Source organism: Coptis chinensis, chromosome 3 (genome assembly GCF_015680905.1).
Source record: "Coptis chinensis isolate HL-2020 chromosome 3, ASM1568090v1, whole genome shotgun sequence".
Lineage (NCBI taxonomy): Eukaryota > Viridiplantae > Streptophyta > Magnoliopsida > Ranunculales > Ranunculaceae > Coptis > Coptis chinensis.
This window is the reverse complement of record NC_141458.1, coordinates 87,139,288-87,163,600: the sequence shown is the minus strand read 5'-3', so window position 1 is coordinate 87,163,600 and position 24,313 is coordinate 87,139,288. Positions and strand designations below refer to the sequence as shown.

Below are 24,313 nucleotides of genomic sequence, written 5' to 3'. Positions count from 1 at the left end.
GACGGATCCATCCTTCTCAGAGTTGCTGTTACACATAGGTGATGGTACTGAACCTTGCATTGTCGATGATATTATTAAAGTTCCAGATGACATTCTCATTCCATGGGAGGACGAGCATTCACTGTCCAGTTTAATATCTGAGATCTTCCCTTCTTTGTGTGATTACGCTCATCAGTCGGATTACATCGCTCAAAGGGCACTACTTACACTAACCAATGAGTATGTTGATAAGCTTAATGAGGACGTCATTCATGTGTTCCCAGGAGAAGAACAAACGTACTACTCATTTGATTCTGTTGCCAATGACCCGAGGAATTTATATCAACAAGAATTTCTGAATTCTATATCTACAGGCAGTCTGCCACCACACAAGCTGACTCTAAAACTAGGAGCTCCAGTAATTCTCCTCCGAAATATCAATCCCGCTAATGGATTGTGCAATGGAACCAGACTACTCTGCCGTGCTTTCCTACCAAATGTAATCTATGCTGATATTCTAACTGTAACTCACCGTGGTAAACCAACCTTCATACATCGAATTCCTATGAAAGCATCAGACGATCTCAAGCTAGCGTTCGATTTCACTCGGAAACAGTTTCCAATTCATCTTGGATTTGCTTTAACAATACACAAATCACAGGGACAGACCATTCCTCATGTAGGAACTTATTTACCAGACCATGTTTTCGACCATGGGCAGCTCTATGTTGCTCTCTCCCAAGGCGTGTCTAAGAGCACAACTAAAATAATGGTTAAAAAAGGAAGCATAAGAGGCTACTCTGGAACTTTCACAAGGAATGTCGTCTACAAAGACGTCCTCCGATCGTGTAACATGCTAACAAACTCCAGATCATGATCTTCTATCACATTGCTCTCTTACTGGTAAGTACTTGGTATATACATTTAAAATTGTCCATTTAACAGTCTCAAGGTTTCATCCTACTAAACTTATATGTGCCTATTGTTTTTGCTGCAGGACACAATATAAATTGACGTGACTGAACTCTGTACAGACTGTATTCTTTTTCTGCTGTTTTGTTGTTGTGTTATGTATAGGTTTCATCCTACTAAACTTATATGTGCCTATTGTTTTTTGCTGCAGGACACAATATAAATTGACGTGACTGAACTCTGTACAGAGTGTATTCTTTTTCTGCTGTTTTGTTGTTGTGTTATGTATATAGTGTTATTGTTAGTGTGTTTTTTTTTTTTATACAGGGACAACTGATGGATAGTATCCACGGATATTGCATTGTTCTGGCACCATCAGTATGCACTTCTGGATTTTGGGTCTTAACAGGCCATCAAATAATTAAATCATTTGGAAAATGTAATTGCAAATGAACTCTGTACAGACTGTATTCTTTTTCTGCTATTTTGTTGTTGTGTTATGTATATAGTGTGTTATTGTTAGTGTGTTTTTAATAGTATCCATGGATATTGCATTGTTATGGCACCATCAGTATGCACTTCTGGATTTTGGGTCCTAACAGGCCATCAAGTAATTAAATCATTTGGAAAATGTAATTGCAAATGAACATTTGGAAAATAATAGTCTAAGCCGGTAACTACTGAACGCAGCAGCACTCTGCATAGCACGCTCATCGAGCGTGCATGTTTGCTAGTCATAACTTAATCATTCTCAGCTTAGAAGATAGGTAGTTTCGTCATTTCAACCGGCATAGTTTCTTCCCAAGCAAGACTTCCATTATATTAACTCATTCTAATAACTCATTTTAATATCTAAATCATTGAATTAAAACTTACCGATATCCACTGATGTATAAGGGTAGGACCGCGTTCCTGCACAAAATATTATTAAGTCATACCCTCCTGCAAAAGAAAGTTAGAACTTCTATATAACATATGTAGATATCCTATAGGTATTCAAAAGTAAGCCTAAACACACTCGCATAATCAAATCAATACAACTAACCCGCAAGGCCGAATACCTTAGTTCCTCTCTAGGGTCCAAACAATCACGGTCATTCATGGCACATTCAATGAATACCCATAGATAACGCTTAACGGGCCATTTATGGCACATTCAATAAATGCCCACCTAACATATGACATCAATAGTCATAAAACTTAATTCCAAAACTTGAGGCGTGGAGAGTTCTAAAAGATGTGGTAAATTTGTTTACGATTATTGAACTTTATTGCATATATTATTTGAGAGAATGAAAAAAATATCTTGATTCAATGTATTTTTGGTTTACGTTATTAATTTCATAGATGTATAAGTGTCATAGCGTTGCATATCATAAAAATTGAAGTATCACATAGCAATTAATACACATACACACGTTTATAGAAAGGTCTTAGCCTAAAGCCAAGCATGCTAATAGCCCTAGACCTATCCTAATAGACCGAATCAAAATCCGAAGCAAAGGTCAAATTGGGTCAAGCGGGTCAAAGTCAACCCTAGTCAATAGTCAAAGTCAACACGCCAAAAGTCAACAAATATCCACCTGCCAAAAGTCAACAACAAACCGGCCGGTCAACAAAGTGAGACAACCGGACCTAAACTCCTCTAACCCAAAAGCCCAAAGCCTAAGGCCCAAAGTTTAAACTTAAGGCCAAAATGAAAATATCCAAAAAACACTCAAGCCCACTTGCGATTCGCCCAAGCCCAATCTAAACTTCTTGCTCATAAATTATAACGACCCACTTGGATTTATAAAACCACCCACAAAATAACTTAAAACGCCCAACTCAAAACTAAAACTTGGCCTAAAGCCCAAAACTGAAACCGCCCAAAACCAAATGGATTTCTCGCCCAAGGCCCAACCCGAATAGAATTGCAGGGTGAGATGGGGGCACTAGATCCAAATCGCGATCATCCCTCCACCACACCGATTCGGTTTCGACCACCACCATCCTCCAAACCTAACCAAAAATACTCCCCATCAAAACCAACAACATTTAATGAAAGCAAAATCTTCAAATCATTAGATCAATTATCCTCGGTAAACTAGATCTGGATTAAGCCTCCATTAAAAGCTTGTTCAAAGCTTCAAGCTTTAACAAATGCCCCCCTCACTCGGCAAAGACTCAATCACTCGCTACCACCAACTATACCACAACAAAACGAGTTAAATCAATAATTCAAACAATTTTCTTGCGGCGCCACTCTGATAATTCAAAGCTTTCAACAACCAAAACATAACACCCTTTACTCCCCGACATCAATCTTCCTTTTTAGAAATCAACCAAAACCACAACACTAATAGTTCACGCGAACTTGTTTGGAACGATCGCGCGACCCCATTAACAAAGCTCAAGCTTGAACGGTTCCAACAGGTTTTAATGAAGGGGCTTCAAATGCCCCCAATAATCTAACCGGTTTTAACCATAACAAAGCGAGAATGATTCTGGCGATGACGAAAGCGGGGAAAAATTTAGCGAACATTGTACTCTAGTAAAACTGTTATCTCTATATAGACACTATAGACTATAGACGAGAAAAAGAAGAAACTAAACTACTCACAGTTTTTAAAATCGAACAGCTTCCCGAAAGCGATACCCCGAAAGACCGACGTCGACTGTCGCACAAAAAGACGATCTTCCTCGTTCAAAACCTTTTCAGTAAAACTCTTTTTTTTTTTTTTCCTAAAACTCTCGCTGTGTTTTTCCGTCAAAAACTCTATGTGAGAAAACTCACCGAAAAACAAGGACAACACTTATCTATTACTTATGGGACTTTTATCCCTAAGCTGATAGTTATCCTATATTAGTGTATCTATTATTCATTATTATTATTATTAGAAAAATAAAAGAATAAAAACACAGGGTGTTATAATCTCCCTTTTCTAGTGTTTTTCTTTGTACATTGTTTCTTTGAATATGGTTTGCTAATATTTGTTTTATTTTTCTTTGTAACGATGGGTCCTCGATCAAAGAATGTGAAGAATGTAGCAAAAATGACATTCAAGGGTGTAAAGAAATTGTTTAGTGGCGGTTCCTCTAGTGGTGACGCAGTTGGAAGAAAGAGACAAAGGGCAGAGGGTTTAACGTCATCAGCGCGTAGAAGGGACCATTTGGAAAAAGAGGTCCTTGAGATTCCTGAGGTTGATTCATCGAGTGAAGATAGTGTAGATAGTGATAACAATGTAGATTTAGATGTAAATATGGACAAAGGGAAGAGTATAGTAGAAGAGGAGAGTGAGGAGGAGGATGAGGAGGGTGATGAGGAGGGTGAGGAGGATGATGACCAGGATGATGATGTGGAAGAATATGTGGTAGAAGACGTACCACCAGTGGAAGAAGCACCTCCGGTATTGGATTTCGTAAGAAAATCCAATGATGATTTGGTGTTTCAAAGAGGTATATATGGGGGAGGCCCGTATGAGTCAGAGTTGTTGTATGACTATGCAGTGAATGTCGCTCGCGATGTTTGGGAGAGAAGGGTAATATTTTGTTTTTCTTGGGTATTTTGATTTTCTTTTACAAAATCTTTTGTTTCTGTTCATATATATCTAATGCGTGCTCGGTTGTTTTAGGAGGATCGCGGAGCGTTGAAGTGTGTTTTGCACTTAGCGAAGTTATCCCAATGGGATTTCAAGAATGAATGTGAAAGGTCTTTGAGATTTGCCCAACAGTTGAGAAAAGATCAAGGTTTGATCTCGTGGAAGGTTATCACGAGCATATGGATCCACCATTGATCTCTGCATTTGTGGAGAGATGGCATCCGGAGACCAACAACTTCCATATTCTAGTTGGGGAGATGACTGTGATTTTGGACGATGTTGTCCAAATTTGTGGAGTCACAGTTAGAGGAAGAGCGGTGCAAAGGGACGACTGATGAGTGAACCCGACAACAATCGGTAAATCTCTTACATATTGCTCTGGGGCTCCCTATTGATTTGATTAGGGTGGAGATGGAATCTAGCTGGTTCACTTTAAAAGTAAGGCTAGAATTCATCCGGAAGCATTTTGCGAACAAGGTTCATGATAGCCCTATATGTGACGCTGCTGGGAAGGTGGTGGAGAAGGCCTCGAGTTTCCAGGAAGTCCAACGGGCTATTAAAGCTTTTATCCTGTTTTTCTTTGGATGTGCCATTTTTACTGACAAGTCTGGGACTGGAGTGCCTATATGTTATCTGAGGCCGTTGTTGAAATTCAGTGAGATAGAAGAGTATGCATGGGATGCAACAATTTTGGCGTTTTTGTATAGAGGTCTTGGGGCTACCACATGTGCGAAGGTGAAAGGGATTACAGGCTATATGACTCTTCTACAAGTAAAACTTAAGTATTTTAGAGTTTTTTTTTTAATGTTAATTTTATTACTCTATCAATAATATGTTAACTATTTGTGTATATCTAGGCGTGGATCTATGAGTATTTTCCGTTACTCAGAGCAGTCCCAAACTTCAACTATACCTCGTCTCAGCCACGTGCTCATAGACACACCCCAGTCGCTCCACACTATTACGATACAACGCATGCATTGCAGTATTATCGAGCGATAATTGATGATTTGAATTATTTCAATGTAAGTATTTAAGTTTGTTTATATTTTTTTTTAGTAATTGATCATTGGAGTTATTAATGACACATTTGATTTTGTTTCAGGTTGATTGGCATCCCTACAAAAATGTTAGAGATACAAACCCGATCGATGACATTGCATTTTTTGAAGGATTGCTATGTTTTTTCAACATTGTCGAAGCTTTTTGTTGCAAAGTCTTTGCGTCGGTTGGGTCCGCGTCACGGATGTACCTGTAGATCTTCTAATACCAAATTGGAGAACAAGAACTGTGGCAGGACGCGGGTATGAGGTGAACTGGACCAATATTAGGCCACTTTACTGGGAGTCATGGCAGAATCACGTGATCCAACCCTGCAATCGAGGACTTATCTCGTCTTATCCATGGGAGTGTCATCAAAACTACATGACTTGGTATGTGAGGAATTCTCATGTAGTTTTGGTGAACCCTGAGTGTCTTCCTATTCATCTCTCTCGGAGACACTGCCTAACTGTTCACTGATTGTAAGTATTATGATTTTTAATTGAGTTTCTATAACTGTGATTTTTTGCATTCGTTTGGTAACTTATCTTGATTTTCCTTTTTTCGACAGAACGATGTCATCGATGAAACCAGTCGTTTGCTAGAAAGAGATCTGCAATTGGCTGGGAATGATATGCCAGAGGAAGCAAGGTCCTCCTTCGAACGGGCGTATAACTTGACTAGGTGCAAGTACATTGGTGGGCGTTATAGTTTATGATTTGTTTCAGTTTAGGATTTGTAACTTTGTAATTTGTTTGATGGATGGATTATTTGAAACTTTGTTAACTTTGTTTCAGTTTTAGTTTGATGGATGTAATTTGTTTCAGTTTAGGGTTTGTAACTTTGTTAACTTCGAATTGATGGATATGATGTTTGAATGAATGTTTGATGTTTAAATGGATGAATGATGTTTGAATGGATGTTTGATATTTGAATGGAATTTGATGAATATGAATGGATGAATTTGATGAATGGATGTTTGATGTTTGAATGGAATTAAGTGGAATTTGATGAATATGAAAGTGTTGTAAAAACGAAATGAACTTTCAAAATTTTTTTGTCCAAACGACCCAGCCACATCGTTTGGTATAAAGGTCAAACGACCTCGTCAGATTGTTTTCCCTTATACCAAACAACTTCGGCAGATCATTTTCCTTTAAGCCCAAACGACCCATCCATGTCGTTCGGTATAAAGGCCAAACAACTTCGGCAGATCGTTTGCTTTTAAGCCCAAACGACCCAGCCACATCGTTTGGTATAAAGGCCAAATAAATTGACCATGTTGTTTGCCTTTAAGCCCAAATGATGTGGCTGGGTCGTTTGGTATAAAAGCCAAATGACTTGACCATGTAGTTTCGGTCATTATTGACAACATACGAACATTATTTCAAATCACTCGATTGCCGTCCGAATTAACTAGTCGATCACTCGATTGCCATCCGAATCAACTTAGTCGATTACTTCGATTTCCAAATCACTTTCGATTGCCGTGAATCAACTTAATCAATCGAAATGATTTCCAAATCACTCGATTGCCGTCCGAATCAACTTAGTCGATCACTCGATTTTCAAATCAAATCAAATAAAAGCCCTAACATAACAAATAACATAAAAATAAAATCAAGTTACACTTGTTCCAAATTACATCAAAATATTACTTAGTCGATCGCTCGATTTCCAAATCACTCGATTGTCGTCCAAATCAACTTAGTCGATTACTCAATTTCCAAATCAAATCAAATAAAAGCCCTAACATAACAAATAACATAAAAATCAAATCAAATTACACTTGTTCCAAATTACATCAAAATATCATATCGACAACATACAAACAACTTAGTCGATAACATATATTGTTGGGTCTTCAACGGGCTCGTTTTCCCATATTAAATTGGGAATGTTCAATGCTATAAATTGCAATTGCCTTACTATCAAAGCCAAATTCCAACTTTCAGCAATATCATATCAAGCTCTAAGCCATTGGCGCATTACTGGAGGAACCGGACAATCTTCAACAAGTTCAACATTGACAAAATGATTTTCACCAACATGTGCACTACCCAACACTTGGGTCACTCTTTCAGGATTTGCTTGGGTTCTCAGCGGCATGATAAGGAAGCACTGACGAGCTCCTAAATGCAGGAGGACAACATTAAATCTTGAAGCAAATAGGTATCCAGCAAAGGGCAAACTCATCCACTTATTTAAGGGTGTGTAACCTTCTTCATGTAGGATTTCTTTCATCGCATAAACAACCTCACTTTGACTGTACAAAGTACAACAAAGGGGGAGGTTGTCAATAAGCTCTTGGTACAAGTCCTTTCTCATCTGCGGCCAATCTTTTTAACTTCTTCCTAATGCAATGCAGAAAGCTCTATAACCGCAGTTGCCGTCGCCAACAGGGTCATGGACTCTAACAATATATTTATGCATTTCTTCAGAAATATCCAACCCGTAATCCTTAGGACCCCTCGTCTTTCCAAAGTCTAACCCATCTCTCACATTTCGTGGTGTGGCTGTTTTTGGAGAATGCTTATTTCGTGGTGTGGTTGTTTTTGGTGTTTTTGGAGAAGGCTTATTTCTTGGTATGGTTGTTTTTGGTGTTTTTGGAGAAGGCTTATTTGTTAGTGTGGTGTGGGTGTTTTGGGTTGGTATTTTTGGAGAAAGCTTCTTTCTTAGTGTTGTGTGGGTGGACGTAGTATTTGGTTGTGACGAGACCCACTCCTTATGATCTCGTTGAGAATGTTCAAAATGAGATGGATCTCACTTTGAAGAGTTCTCATCTTCAGTTGGAAGCTTTCTGCTGCAGCTACCTTTCGGCCGACCTTTGGTTTTTGCTTTCTCATGAGGCGGTATGATATTAGCTTTTTTTTACTACGTTAGAGATTTGACTCTCTAATTTGATGCAAAAGCGAACTCAAAGTTCCTTACTCACGATCTTCGCGTTCGTAAAGTTGAAGTAAGGATCGAACCAACCTAAAGGTTAGGACAACTACAACTTGGTTGTTACTCTTAGGGAACTAGTGAGTAAGTTTATATTAATACTAGGTTTCTTTCCTACACAAACATTAAAGAAAAATATTAAGATTCGAAATATGCAACTAAAACAAAATACAATTTACTAAAGAAAAGGTGGAGAGCGCTAATCCTCCTCATGTGAAAATAACATTTAGTTGTTGATTTGAAAAGGTTCATTTGATTCTTCCTAGACTCATAGACAAGTCCTAATAGAAGAAAACTTGATCCCTAACATGTATGGCTCATTTCTAAACTCATACATGTTAGCAATTGGAATCAAGCAATGACTTATCTCTAAGCTCATTCCTTGATTCCTAACTAGACACTACACCAACTATCATTTTGGGATAGGATGTAGGTCTAGTTGTTCTTCCTAACAACCTACCAAACCAACAACAATTATTTTCCCTCACATGAGTTGGATTAACTCCCCAAAAAGAAAGTTAGCTCATGATCCTTGGGATAAAGGATTACAAACTAGAAGAACAAAAGAGGAAGAAGAAAAACTAACTAAACTCACTTGCTTTTTATTTATTTTCTAGAAGAAAACTAACCAAGGTTTTCCTCCATTAAAACACTTACAAGCTTTTTCTTACAAAACTAAAAACTAAATAATAAGAATGACTAAGGAACTAAAATAATACAAGGTAAGAAAAAGAAGTCAAGGGAGTAAATGGAGTGTCCCCCTTGTTTTGTTTTCTTCTTCATTTGAGAGACATCTTATTTCCTCCCATGTGAAACATCAAACCACATTTACTTCATTTTTATCCACCACATTAAAACAAAGTGACACCTTGCCTTTTTTTCACTATTAACACCTAATCTAATTAATTACATTCAAGGTGTCAACTTTGCACCAATAATTTGTCATTTTTGTCTTGACATGCTCCATGATTGATGACTCATCCAATCTTGCGGGCAGATATATGGGTCCCGTAATACAAATCCGATGGCGGTCCGGTCTTTGGGCAATTTTACAACTTCCGCCTATGTGTAGAATTCATCATGCGATTGTCCTCGAAAGCTCACTTGTCGATTCGAGTCCCGGTTCAAGAGGTAGGAGCTTCGGAGTTTGATGCTTCGTATGCGGTTTGGAAGAATTCATATACATGTCGTTCCTCGTGCTTTATTGCAGGTTTAAACCATATTTCCATATTTACTGCGAATACCTGCAAAAGTATGAAAACAAATTTATTTCATGATTATTAAACACATAGTTAACCAAATTTATATGTCTCAATGGGGTTTCATAATACACTTTTGGGTGCTTATCACGGTACTAGCCATGTACTTACTGGTACAGCAATCTCCATAAGCTTCCTAATCATAACCCTTTGCTCTTCTTCAGAAACCATTGCAAACCTATTCATGAACAAGTCCATCGAAGGTGTAACATCGGCACCAACACCCATTGACACATTAGGAGAAACAGACAATGTTTTCCAAAAAGGGTCGATAACAGTCAAAGGGATGGACCGCTCTTGCTCTTCAAACTCAATTAATTCATGAGCACATAGCAGTCCATGACTCGTGTGCAAATAATACAAACACCTTATCTCTCCATCTTTAACATGCTTTACGCGGGTATCTATTTCTTCAAATAGCAAGTCCAAACACTTGTGTGAGACAAGGTCTCTGAGTTCGCGAAACAATGGAATCCGGTGGTGGTGCTGAGTTACAATCATACTTCTCTCGAAGGTAGCTCTAATCTCGGACAACTGGATCTCTAGAATCGGGTGTATTAAGCTAAACATACTCAAAAAATCATGACAGTTTGCGTTTCCTAGTACACGCTTCACCTGAGCATGAGACCCTTCAACTCAATTGGTCGTTGTACTCCCAAAGTGAATGTGTTGGTCAGTCCAACAACATACGAATCGATCCCTCTGAGAAAACCAAGTCTCTCGCAAATAACTAACAAAATTGGAGTACTTAACCCTGTAATATTTTTCCAAAGCATCCCATCTAAGCTGGAAAATAACCTCTGTCTTCGATTTGACTACAGTGTTCCACGAGAACTGGGCCTTCTCTACAAGTTCTATAGTTGGAAAAATATCGTAACATTTTGAAAGGACGTACGTAGCGATATGCCATCTACATAGATGATTGTGTGCATTAGGGAAAACTTTGTCACCGGCACTCATCAGGGCCAAGTCCCTGTCAGACACGATCACGGATGGGCTTATGTCACCAAGCAAGCCACTAAAATGATGCAGGGCCCACTCATAGTCGACTGTTATTTCAGACTAAAGTAACACCTGACACACGGTGAAAGACTTCCACGTTGAACTCACCCCAACAAACTGTACGAAAGGCCACCGATACCTATTAGTTTTGTAGGTAGCGTCTAACATGAAAACTGTTAGAAAAGTCCGAGCCAACTTAACACCTTCCTCGATGGGCCCATAACAACCCGTTATCTCCTCGGTATTCTCATCCTGCCTCAACTCTTCAAAATAATGTTCTTTTGCTAACAACTCACGCAATCTCTACAATTGTGTGAGACCGTTCATATCCAATTTCCTCACCTTCTGCCTTGCAGTGTAGACTTAGGATATACTAGATATGTTATCATGATACCTATTCTTGATGGAATCCAAAATTTGTTTAGGCTTTATTCCAAGACTTACTCATCTCGACAAGTACTTTCGAACTCCTGGAACGGTCGACGAAAGTAGCAAATGCATATCCTTCAAGGGTCTTCGCCAATACATGGATGTGAATACCATTTCTAACTTCTATTTTCCAACTATTGACGGTCTTGCGTTGGAAAACACCTTTTAACTTAAATGGACATCCCGATTTCTTGGTTCCCGACCTTAACATTTTGCCCTCCCTTCGCTTCCTTCTTGTGTGACCAATACACACCGAAAGCACTCATAAAGCCAAATTCAATCTTGCTACTCGATTTCCGCAGGCACACTCCGACTTTTCAATGACCATAACAACATTAACTTGTCTTCCTCTCTAGCGGTTGCCCAACCAATTGCCTCGCTTCGCGTGTATGAAAGACCTAAACACATAAAAACAATAACTATTATTATTAATACACTAATAAAATTACATTTAGAAAATTTAAAAAAAATGAAATCAATGCCTACTCAATCATACCTCTTCCGTAGTAAAATTTCTATTGTATCACTTAAAATCGGTTGACAATCCACATCATTTGAGTTTGCAGAGGATCGGTTCCCTGGATAAGCGCAAAGAATTCTACATATAGAAGAATAAAACAAGAATATCAAACAATTTGCATTTAGTTTTAAAGTCACAAAAAAAATGAACTTTTAATTAAATTTAGTCCAAACGACCTAGCCATGTAGTTTCATAGAGGTCCAAACGAATCCGCCATGTAGTTCTCAGAAGTGTCCCCAAACGACATGGCCATGTAGTTCTCAGATGTACCCCAAACGACCCCTAACTGACCCATGTCGTTTCTATAGTATTCCCAAACCCGACCATGTCGTTTGGGCTCGGTTTTGCATTCATTCAAATGTTTTGCATCCATTCATTCATTCATTCAATCAAGTGTTTTGTATTCATTTTAATCAAGTGTTGTTACCTTATTATTTAGGTTTGCACTTTGTCGTTCGACGATTTCTCGATCTCATTTGCTTTCGACTAGTTATCTCTTCAAATTCTTCAAATTCTTCACCTTGACCTTCAACATTTTGTTCCACTTTTTCACTTTCAACATATCTTCTATTTTCTCCTTCTCTAATTTGTTGTTGCACCTCAAACATTACCTCAAATGCTTCTTCTTCATCTTCATGTTCTATTTAGAAAACTTGTGTATTCTAATATGTAGAAAACTTGGGTATGTAGAGAAACTTGAGTATTATATGTAAGGAGTAACAATTTTGATGAAAAAATAAGCAAGGAGGAGTAATGAGTATTCTATATATATTTGAAATTTTGATATATTTCGAATAATTGAGTGAAATATGTTCGTAAACCCTAAACTCTAAATACCCCCAAAAAAACTAGTTTATTATTCACAATTGAATTAAAAAAAAATGGAAAATACCAAGTTTAGATATAAAATAAATTATTATTTTAGATTTGGATAATTGAGTGAAATATGTTTGAAATTAAAATTTTTTTATGTCGGTACGAAATTTATAAACCCTAAACCCAAACCCCAAACCCCCAAACTAGTTTATGATTCAAAATTTGAACAAAAAAATAATAAAATAATAATAAGTTTAGAAATAAAACAAATTATTATTTTGAATAATTAAGTAAAATATGTTGGTACGAAATTTGTAAACCCTGAACCCTAAACCCCAAACTCCCAACCTAGTTTATGATTCATAGTTTTAAAAATAAAGTAAAAAATAACAAGTTTAGATATAAAACAAATTATTATTTCAAATAATTAAGTGAAATATGTTGGTACGAAATTTCTAAACCCTAAACCCTGAACCCTGAACTCCAAACCCCAAACTAGTTTATGATTCATAATTGAAAAAAAAATAATAATAATAAGTTTAGATATAAAACAAATTATTATTTTAGATTTTAGCATATTTGATTACATGTTTTAACTTAGTTATAAAGATAGGTGACTATGTCATAACAGATAAAGAGTGCAGAGTGCATGTTGTGTTGGTGTAATTGTGTTGTTGCTGACCCAATTTTTTAAATTAGATTTCAATTTTCCTAATTCAATTGGAATGTGTTGATAGTTGATCATTATTAATTCAATTTTGCACATAATTGTTTAAATAAATTATTATACACTTATGATCGATTAATTATTTGAATTATAAGAAAAATGTTAATGTTTATATATAAGAAAAGTCTAATTGGTGTTTATGTCCAAACGACTTCACCATATCGCCCCATATAAGTCCTAAACGACCCACTTGTATGTGATACCAAATGATTAGCCAAATCTAAAATGCACACACAAACAATATGGTCACGTCGTTTGAGTGTACACTCAAACTACATGACCATATCGTTTGAGTGTATATTCAAACGATGTGGCCAAGTCGTTAGAGTGTATACCAGAACGACGTGGCCATATCGTTTGAGTGTTACACAAACAAACACTCAAACGACGTGACTATATCACACCTTTTCCAAGAATATCTTCATCACTTAGCAACCAATGCATAGAGTGAGGGCGCGAGCGTCAAAGCGGCTATCTTAAAAAATTCCCATTATACAAAGCGCCTCCAGACGGTGGGTGTATAGATAAATTTAACTATATATATATATATATATATATTTACATATAATAATTTCTTATTTTATTTAGTTTAGAATTAAATTATTTAAAAAAATTTAATAAAAGCTTATTGGAAATATAGCTTTATTGAAGCCAATTAATTGGCTTTTACGTTTAGACACTTAGCCACCTGACATGGTGAGGCTAACAAAGTGCGATGTATCACCACATGGGTTGTCACTTGATATGTGTTAGAGACTTAGAGCATCTCCAATATATGGGGGTGTAAACAGTACAAGTTGTAGATTTTACACCCCTAAAACAAAAATACTATTCCAATAGAGTGTGGGAACTGTATAAGATAACTATCAACTAATAATATGAGAAGAAAATTTCCATCGTTTTTACACATTCTTAAATAGTATGGGGCGTTACTTCAAAAACATGTGAGAGTCAAGAGAACAGGGACGACCATTTAAATGATGCTCACGCTAATATGAATGAAAGAAAATTCTACCGTCATTAATCCTCCTCTTTCCTCCATCACTGATAACTCCTTCTCCTCTCTCAATCATCAACACACACAATTGACCGTAACAACATCAAAAGCAAAACGAAAAATCAAGAACTACACACAACATCAAAAGTTGGGTTGTTTGATCTTGTTTGTCTATTGTCATATATATATATATATATATATATATATATATATATATATATATATATATATATATACATTATTTTTTTTAAGTAGAAATTTTATTGATAATGATAACGAGTTTTACAGATGATTAGAATAAGCGTGCAACAAGCTGCGCCACAAGTCATTTATAAGAAGTGGGGTTTATTATTATTATTATTATTATTATTATTAAGAAGTGGAAATTTTTATTAATAATGATTTCGGGTTTTACAAATAATTAAGACAAGCTGCGTCGCAAGTCATTTCTGAATGACAAATCCTATCCTTCTAAATGCAAACTCGTTAGAACCAACTGTCATTACATTACTGTCCATAACTTTATGCAACCTCTTAAAGAGCTCAACAGACTATTGTGCTAAGAAACCTTTTTATTTTATTTTATTTTATTTTATTTATTCATTTTTTTAAGTGAAAATTTTATTCGATTGTTACGTAAATGATAAGTCTCAAACCAACAATGGAGTTTGATGTTGAGGTGTTGAACCAAGTTTTAATTTAATTTCATATGAAGTTCTATTTATTCGTTATTTGATACAACTCCCATCTTCTTATAATTTTCCTATTGGAGAGGCCTCAGTGTGTGAATTTCCATCCTATACATTGAAGTGGAATGGAGAGTATAAAATCCTAGTGGCACCATATGGAGCCTACGTGGAGGTGTTACCTCCACACCCTCCATCAGATATGCCCTTAGGAAGTAAAAGACATGCTTTATTTTGGTAAAACGTGTTTTTACTAGCCCAAAGTCAAACTTGCCGTTTATATTCTTCACTCTGATTACCTATAGTTTTGCAAAGTGGGACTTCAACAAAATAAAGTGGCGCATTCAATTTGGTTTTAAAGCGTGAGTTCGCCAAACGTGGCCTCACTTTGGACGCTTTATGTTGCTAAGTTTCATCAATACCATTTGGATTGAAATAAATAAATAAATAAAAAATCAATACCACTTGGAGATATGTTTTCTAATAATATCTTACATTTGGGGGGAAATTTTATGCCAAATAGAAATAATTGGAAAGGAAATTGGGATATCTCTACAATATATGATAGTCGGGTTATCAGGAACCACATTTCTCATCCCAATATACTATTTCTAATCTCTTATGTTTTACAATTTAAAAACACATTTCTTAATTATTCTAATCAGTTCTCTCCATTTTAAGTAATTTACAAAAAACTCTCTCACCTCACTGAAATTAGAATTAACTTTTATATTATTTAAAATAATTTAGAAAACCTCATTCACTTCACTAGAATTATAATCAATACCTCCTAATATTTTTATATTGTTTTTTAAAAATGTTACAACTACAAATTTAAAGGTTTGAAAAAAACAGATGCATACGGTTTGAATTGAATCATTATATTGCTTGTTTTCTCAATTTCCTAAATGAATCAAATCATAAACCTTCATTATATTTTCCGGGAAGCGCAATAATTGAACCATTTTCTCATACTTTCCTAAATGTCAATCGAAATCATAAACCTTCATTTCGAAATATTTTCCTAAAACCTCGCCAAAGGAGGTTGTTCGGTTTTACTTGTTACCGTGAACCCAACCTGAAATATAGCGGCGATAAGCAAAGTAAGCTAGTAAACTAGAAAAGTGGGTCCCAAATGGACCAAGTCATATTAGATGACGTAATTAATGACACAAGAAACCCATTTATTTCCGGCCGCGACTTTACAAAAAAAAGGTCCCACCAACTTAAAGAAAACCGCGTAGCATCTTATCGAAAACCAACTAATTATTAAAACCAGAATAAAAAAGCAGGCCAAAATAAAATATTGACTTCCAAAAAGAGTGCTCAACTTGCCCTATATATATACTCCCCTCTTTTCCTTAACTCCTCACTTGATCAATTTCTGAAATCAAGAAAATCACTAAAAAAAAAAAAAATGGCTCCCGTCGCAGTTGGTAGTTCTATTCCAGATGGCACCCTTGCTTATTTCAACGAAGAGGATAAGCTAACAAGCGTATCTATTCACTCTCTTGCTGCCGGTAAAAAGGTCATCCTTTTTGGTGTTCCCGGTGCTTTCACCCCCACTTGCAGGTATAATCTCTTTCTCCCACTGAACCGGCTTTTTGGGTCAACCGATCACTATGTCCCAACATTTTGGATTTAAATAATTTCCCAGATTTACCCTTGTTATGATCCAATGGTTAAACCGTGACGTGGCTTTTTACATAACCACATAATAATTATGTGTTGTACCTAAACAACTTTTTTTTAGCACCGGTGCAACACTTCAAATGGGATTATTCTTTTTTTAAAACATCTTTATGAATGTGGCAGCATGCAGCATGTACCTGGATTCATCGAACGCGCCGAAGAACTAAAATCCAAGGGTGTTGATGAAATTTTGCTCATCAGTGGTAAATGTCTTGACAATTTTATCATGTTACGTTTTATGTTCGTGTTTTGATAGTTGTGGTCTTGATTTTTGTATTATTGTGAAATGAATGGGCAGTGAATGACCCATTTGTAATGAAGGCATGGGCAAAGACTTATCCTGATAACAAGCATGTCAAGTTTCTAGCTGATGGGTCTGGTGTGTACACCCATGCACTGGGTCTTGAGCTGGATCTCGCAGAGAAAGGGCTTGGAACTCGGTCAAGGAGGTTCGCAATGTTGGTTGATGATTTGAAGGTGACGGTTGCAAACATCGAGTCTGGTGGAGAGTTCACTGTCTCTGGTGCTGATGAGATTATTAAAGCTCTGTGATTTCATCACTGGGCTCCTTAGTATTGCATTTTTGTCTTTTGCTGAGTCAGGCACATTTCTGCCACTATGGTTATGTAGTTGGAAATCGTTTTAAGTTGAAAGTTGAAACTAGCTTATTAAGAAGAAGATTAATAGAAGTGGTTGTTTCTTGTTTTATAATAATATCATTTTTTTCACAAGTGGTATCAATTATAAAATCTGGTTGAAATTTTTTACATACTGTGAAATGTGCTATGTGCTGTGTGCTTCAACGTTTGCGCGATAGTTTCATATCTGATTTAATGGGAATTCTAGTAGCAACGGTTTTTTTGTCTGTTGCAATTCAATTACATGTGAGAAAACAGAATTAGGCTTGTCAGGATTTTGTTGTGAGACATTGGTAAGTATGAAAATATTGTTTCTACAGTTCTACTTGTCTGATACGAAATTTGACATGAATCGTTTGAAGCTTGTTCTGATCAGTTTCTAGCCTCTATATTGGCCTAGTGTTCAGACTCGACGTGATACCTTGTTTTGGAGTTTTGAGTCTGAGCTCACAGTGAGTTGATTGCAGCAATAATCCGATTATGTCACCAGAGCATCGGTTGTCACAGAGTAGCCTGGAACCTATAAGGAGAAGAACAAATTGAATCCGATACAACAGCCACGCAAGGAAAATACTTCAGGGTTTACTGCACTTAAACAAATGTAAAACAAACTACACTGAAAACTGAGAATTTTTCACCCAGGAAAATGCAGTTAAAACTCATACCAAAACGTAGAGATGGATGTGCAGAAGAAAACTGGATAGATGGAAGTGGACAGCCCATTTTGTTTTGCTCTTGATGGTTTTACACTTTGACTAGGTCGAGTTGCCCGTTAGTAGGAGTGAATAATAACAGCCAGTGTTATCCAAAACAAGGCCCAAAATTTCGATATCGGTTAATATATCGGTGTACCCAAAAACCGAGATATAGAGATATCTCGGTTTTTTTGGTGACTAGTCCAAAGTTTCTAAAATATCGGATATCTCGAATATCTCGTTGATATATTTCGGATATTTCGGAAATTTCAATATTAAATTATTAACAATTGGTCAAAAAGTCAACTGATATATATCGATTATCTCGGAAATATCGATTATATTGGCGATATAAACTTTTATATCGAAAATTTTGATATATTTCGGAAAAAAAGGGATTCAATATTCGGTAGATATATATCGAAAATATCGATATCGGTGTACCAATTTACCGAGATATATCGGCGAGATATCAGATATCTCGGCGATATTTTGGGCCATGATCCAAAAGACCAACCGACCAGGCCAAACAAAACTGCTGAGACAATTTTTAAGAAATATTTAAGTTTTGACTCAATCCAAATACAAGCCCTGGGCAGCCGGGCAGGGAAGTGTGTGTGTGAAATCGCCTTGGCAGTGACAGCCCTTACGTGCAAGGCGATTCCATAGAAACTCAACAATCCAGAAAGCGATGTCGATAGTGACAATACAGATAAGCAAGACTAAGTAAACTGATTTAACCATGAAAGATGCTTATGGGAATAGATGATTGTCAAATACTAAGAAATCTATATAATAAAAAGTAATGGTGTGAGGCCGCAGAGTCTCCATCCAGTGGTTGTCATTGTCTTTTAGTAAGTTGTGATATTTAGTAAATTGTGACATGGCAAATCTAATTGTTTGGAGAGTTTGTGTAATTTTGTTAAGTGTAATCAATACCATAGGATCTGTCTAAAAATCAACCAAAAGTCAACAATTGCGGCTGGACTTATAAATTGTTAGGCTTATAAACTGTTAGGCCTCCAATTGATTTGGGCTTATAGATAATGGGTAATTGGAATGGCCTTGCGGTTGGACTTATAAATTGAGTTGTTTCGCTAGTCTTGCGTCGAATATTTTGCGACTAAGATGCGTGTACGCCTTGCGACGAAGGCACGATGAGTTGTCGAGGGTAGTGCCGCAGGCGCGTCGAGGTCTCACAGGTCGTAGGCATAGGCATACCCTAATATCTAACAAAACAGAACTGTGTGGGGCCCAAAAAGTCCCATCCGGTGGCTACAATCTTTAAAAATTATGACATGGCATATCCAATATATTCCAGGCCTTAAATTGTTTACTTTCATTGTGTGTGATCCACTCAATCACACTTGATAATAAAGTCAATTGTAGTGTCAATAATAGTTGCTGGACTATGAGCTGGGCTTTTAACTATTTAGGACTTTAAGTCACAACAAGCAATGGACCAGGTGCGGCACCTACTAGGCTCTTGGTGTATGGTGGTATTATGTCGCGTTTACGGTAGTGCCAAAGGCGCAATGAGCTGATCAGTGCAAGACGTTAAAATATCGAGTGTCGAGATAACACTCAGGCACATCGAGGCCTCACGAGCCGTAGTCACGGGCATACCCTAGTAAACAAATAACACACAATAAATTTATTGTTGTTCCTTTCATGGTAGGGCATTAACTGGTCGGTCGCAAACCCTGATCTGGTATCTGCATGCAACTGTAACAATAAAGAGGGAAATAATATAGCAACAAAGGGTTTTGGACCTGGTCTGTATCTTTGAGAGGACTGTATGTAACATTATGGTCCAGCCAATTGGTCTTCAAACGCTGGAACTAATGGATTTGATGACAAATTGCCTAAATATTTTATGTTCTACCCTGATAAATTGATAATGTTAGTGTAACGCTAAACATGGACTTTATCTGCATAGGGCAAAACACACTAAGAAAGAAAAAAGTCCAATTGGCACTTGTCCAAGGCATCGATGAAATTGCACCAAGTCAACTACTCCATGCCCTGGGTAGGGAATCCCGAACATGAGGAAGGAGGATGGAGCCTCCATGGAGAAAGCAACAAATTAACTGCAGAAAAGATTCCTAAGAATGAGAAAGAAGACAACAATACTTTGTCTCTTGTTAATTGTAAATAAAAATACAAACCAGTTAAACCACTGTTGGATTGGTTAAAAGCTTGTTAATAATCAACCATACTGCTCACAACTATTATTGCTATCAAGAAATTGGTCTTGAGGCCCATTTTGGATTCAAAACAACTCTATAGGGCAGAGTCTTTTTATAATGACTCACAAAACCATTTTCATCAATGAAATCATTCACAAACTCAATTTCTTAATTTTAATAACCCTCAAGGACAAAATAAGCTGGCCCAATTTATTTTATATTTTTTAAATACCATTTTTATCTTTTCCTGTTAATAAACAAAATTAAGAGTGAGAAAATCTAAAACCCCTTTCTTCTCCAACTGATCAAACTTTTTGATTCATGACGCATCTCATTAAACTACAAATCGAATCTCTTCAATAGGTACTCATTACCAATTCGTTATCTTTAAGGTATTGATCGTTTTAGGTTACTTGTTAATCATCTTTCTTTTCTCTTTTAGAGATTTTGATTATAGGGTTTGGAAGGTATGTAGATCGTGTAAATCTTGAAGTCGGATGTGTAAACCTAACAATCAATATATCTACAAAGTGGATCTTTAGCTCAAATGGTCGAGCATTTTGGAGATATCCAAAAGAGATAGTGGTTCAAATCTACCAAGATCCTCTAAATTTTTAACGTTAATCAAACAGGGAATCAAGTATCAAGTGTGTAATTTAGTTCCAAAAGAAGTTCATAGTCCAAAAAAAATTCATAGTTATTAAGGTATGAACAATCATTATTCATAGTCCAATAGGGATATGAACAATGATTGTTCATATTCCAATATGTTTTCTCATTGATCATTCCTTATGTTGTTGATGTATAAACAATGATTGTTTAGTGTGAACAATAATTCTTCATAGTCCAATAAGTATGAATAATGATTGTTCATTTTTTACTGTTGAACACGTGGAAGTGCATTTGTAAGTACTAAGAAGTAAGAACAAACACCTCCTTAGTCTTACATGCACTGATTTTGAAAGGATTTGATGAAATTTCGACAAGTCATAGCAATTATAAATTATGAAGTTGTTTTGGTTTTTTAAAATTGAAATTTGTGACAAAATTCCATGATTTCGAATGAAATCAGTGAATCACGAACTGTGGTTTAAATCTTCAAGAAATTAGGCCGAAGGCCTAGTTTCAATTCAAAACAACTCTAGAGGACAGGGTTTTCTGATAATCACTCTCAAAACCATTTACATTGTCGAAACAACTTATGTACCCAATTTTTCTATTTTAATAACTTTTAAGGACAAAATAATTTGGCCCGTATTTTTTTTAAATACCACTTTTACCCTTCCATTTGTTTTAAAAGTAACCCTTCGTCTTCTTTTTTTCAGAGTGAGTGAGAGAGAAAGAACCGGCGAGCATCCCAAGGAATGAGTAGTGCTTGTGCCGATTGATGGCTTAGGCGATGTGTCGTTGCCGAGATTTGGGTAACGTACTCCTCTACAAGTTGGTTAGGAAGTGCTATTAGAGTTCTTTGGTAGAGTTTGGGGGTTTCAGGGTCGGTTCACTTTTAGTAGAGTTTAGATTCATGGGCTAGAATGGAAGGGTGATTGTATTAGTACTCTTCAGGGCTATTTAGACAGGTGTGACGTCTGGAAGAGTTTTCTTAAGGCTTAGATATGTGCAAAGGGCATATCTTCTATGAGGTTCGGGGGGATGACAAAGTTGCTTCTTGGGAATGTGACGAGTGGGGTATACTTCCCTTTACACTGTTTTACCATCCTTTTATTGGAGATCTTGCGTGATTTGAAATTTTTTTCAGTCTGTGAGTTTTGTCCTGAGGCCGACTGAGATGTCGTGGGATTTTACTTTTTCAAGGAACTCTTTGGTTGGTAAATCACTCCACAGCTCTTATCTATTTGAACTTGGTTCTTCATAATCCTTCAGTAGAATGACAAGCTTGTTACGCATTTTCAGGAAAATGCATAATTTAAACTGACAGATAGTACAAAACAGTCGCTAAAATCACTCACAAAACTAAGTTCTCTTTATAATCAGCCATAATGACAGGGATGTGGAAAGTTCAAGTATACCCTTTCAAGCAAAAACAACGGCCACTATCACTTCGGTTCTTCAAAACACAGACTTCAAAAAAAACGAACTGCACAACTCAAAACCCCAAATCTTAAAAAAAGAAATGTAAAGATTATAAAAAAACAAATGGCCAAAAAAGCGAGCGCACAACCCAAAATTCTGAAACACTTTAATTTGGTGCCGAAATGTTTGATATGATTTTGCTCTCCAAAAAGATTGACTTATTTTCAAAATCCAGAAAAATGGGTTATTTGCGGGGAAAGTAAGAAGCGTATTTGGTGGTGTTTTTAGTTTTTGCCTAATAGGTCTCAGTGATATGAGCTGAGTTTACATTAACAACAAAACCCACAATCTGTATGTAGAAGAAATTTTCTTAGCTAGGCATATAAGATTTAAGCAGGATGTCTGCACAAGTTCATACAAATAATCAATACATGTACTTGGGTTTATCAAACTACATTGATAGGAGTATATGATATTAGAGATTCTACGTTCGTTCTTGGAGCCTCCACTTAGCAGTGGCTAGTAGCCTTAGCACCACTTACTAGAAATGTTCACGTCGTACCTTGGCATAATACTCAAACAGGCTACCATCGAAACATCGTCTTACAACTTCTTTAGACAAGAAACCATAGCTATGAACAATAAGTGTTCATAGCTACCGAACTATGAACAATCAATGTTCATAGCTACCGAACTATGAACAAAGAATGTTCATAGCTCATTACTATGAACAATCACTATTCATAGTACAATGTGGTATGAACAAAGAATATTCATAGCTCATGACTATGAACATTAATTGTTCATAGTACAGCATAGACTATGAACACTCATTGCTCATATATAGCTATGAACAATGAGTGTTCATAGCTACCGAACTATGAACAATCAATGTTCATAGTCCAATTGTGATATGAACAAAGAGTGTTCATATGAGCGTGGAGTGCAAAATGCCAGGTTGGAAAAATAAGAATTTTGAGGAAGTCGAAATCGGAATTTGAGCTCGAGGAAATTGGAATGTCCAAGTATTAAATAGATCCCAAGCATAACAGATACCATGAAGGCTATGATGCTCCAAAGCTTTATATCCCACAGAGAGACTCAAGAGGAGCACAAAGAAGAGAAATAAGCATGTAAAGAACTTAGAGAAAGCCCTTACCACCCTTTCCACAAAATTCTAACTTTCGGTGAATGGGGACTGGTACACGAAAGGATGAAACTTCATGATAATGTTGTTGATGTTTTCAAGATGATGAAAAATCAGGATTCTATTCAGCACTAAGCACCCACCTGAACGCAGTTGAAACCAACTAAAATCCACTAGAATTTGGAGTAGCTGATTAGGGGGAACGAAAAATGCACAAGATACCAGTTCAGTTTAACAAGAAATTGGTCATGAGGCCCATTTTGGATTCAAAACAACTCTATAGGGTAGAGTCTTTTTATAATGACTCACAAAACCATTTTCATCAATGAAATAGTTCACGAACCCAATTTCTTGATTTTAATAACCCTTAAGGACAAAATAAGCTGACCCGATTTATTTTATATTTTTTAAATACCACTTTTATCCTTTCCTGTTAATAAACAAAATTAAGAGTGAGAAAACCCAAAACCCCTTTCTTCTCCAACTGATCAAACTTTTTGATTCATGACGCACCTCATTAAACTACAAATCGAATCTCTTCAATAGGTACTCATTACCAATTCGTTGTCTTTAAGGTATTGATTGTTTTAGGTTACTTGTTAACAACCAATCATCTTTCTTTTCTCTTTCAGAGATTTTGATTATAGGGTCTGGAAGGTATGTAGATTGTGTAAATCTTGAAGTCGGATGTGTAAACCTAACAATCAATACATCTACAAGGTGGATCTTTAGCTCAATTGGTTGAGCATTTTGGAGATATCCAAAAGAGATAGTGGTTCAAATCCACCAAAATCCTCTAAATTTTTAACGTTAATCAAACAGGGAATCAAGTATCAAGTGTGTAATTCAGTTCCAAAAGAAGTTCATAGTCCAAAAAAAGTTCATAGTTGTTAAGGTATGAACAATCATTGTTCATAGTCCAATAGGGATATGAACAATGATTGTTCATAGTCTAATAGGTTTTCTCATTGATCATTCCTCATGTTGTTGATGTATGAACAATCATTGTTTATAGGTATGAACAATGAT

At 36.4% G+C, this 24,313-nt stretch overlaps 1 protein-coding gene across 1 annotated transcript; it reads left to right on the top strand.

Moving 5' to 3' along the window:
- Positions 1–16,132: 16,132 nt before the first annotated feature.
- Positions 16,133–17,351, top strand: LOC147511375 (peroxiredoxin-2B-like). The gene is made up of 3 exons (XM_086603095.1): positions 16,133–16,464; positions 16,708–16,787; positions 16,883–17,351. The coding sequence occupies exons 1-3, from the start codon at positions 16,310–16,312 to the stop codon at positions 17,134–17,136; spliced, it is 489 nt and encodes a 162-aa protein (XP_086459221.1). The 5' UTR covers positions 16,133–16,309; the 3' UTR covers positions 17,137–17,351.
- The last annotated feature ends 6,962 nt before the right edge of the window (positions 17,352–24,313 follow it).

Coding starts and splice junctions, on each gene's coding strand:
- LOC147511375 (XM_086603095.1), top strand. CDS start 16,310: ATGGCTCCCGTCGCAGTTGGTAGTTCTATTCCAGATGGCACCCTTGCT. Junction 16,465..16,707: donor GCTTTCACCCCCACTTGCAG/GTATAATCTCTT, acceptor TGAATGTGGCAG/CATGCAGCATGTACCTGGAT. Junction 16,788..16,882: donor TGAAATTTTGCTCATCAGTG/GTAAATGTCTTG, acceptor ATGAATGGGCAG/TGAATGACCCATTTGTAATG.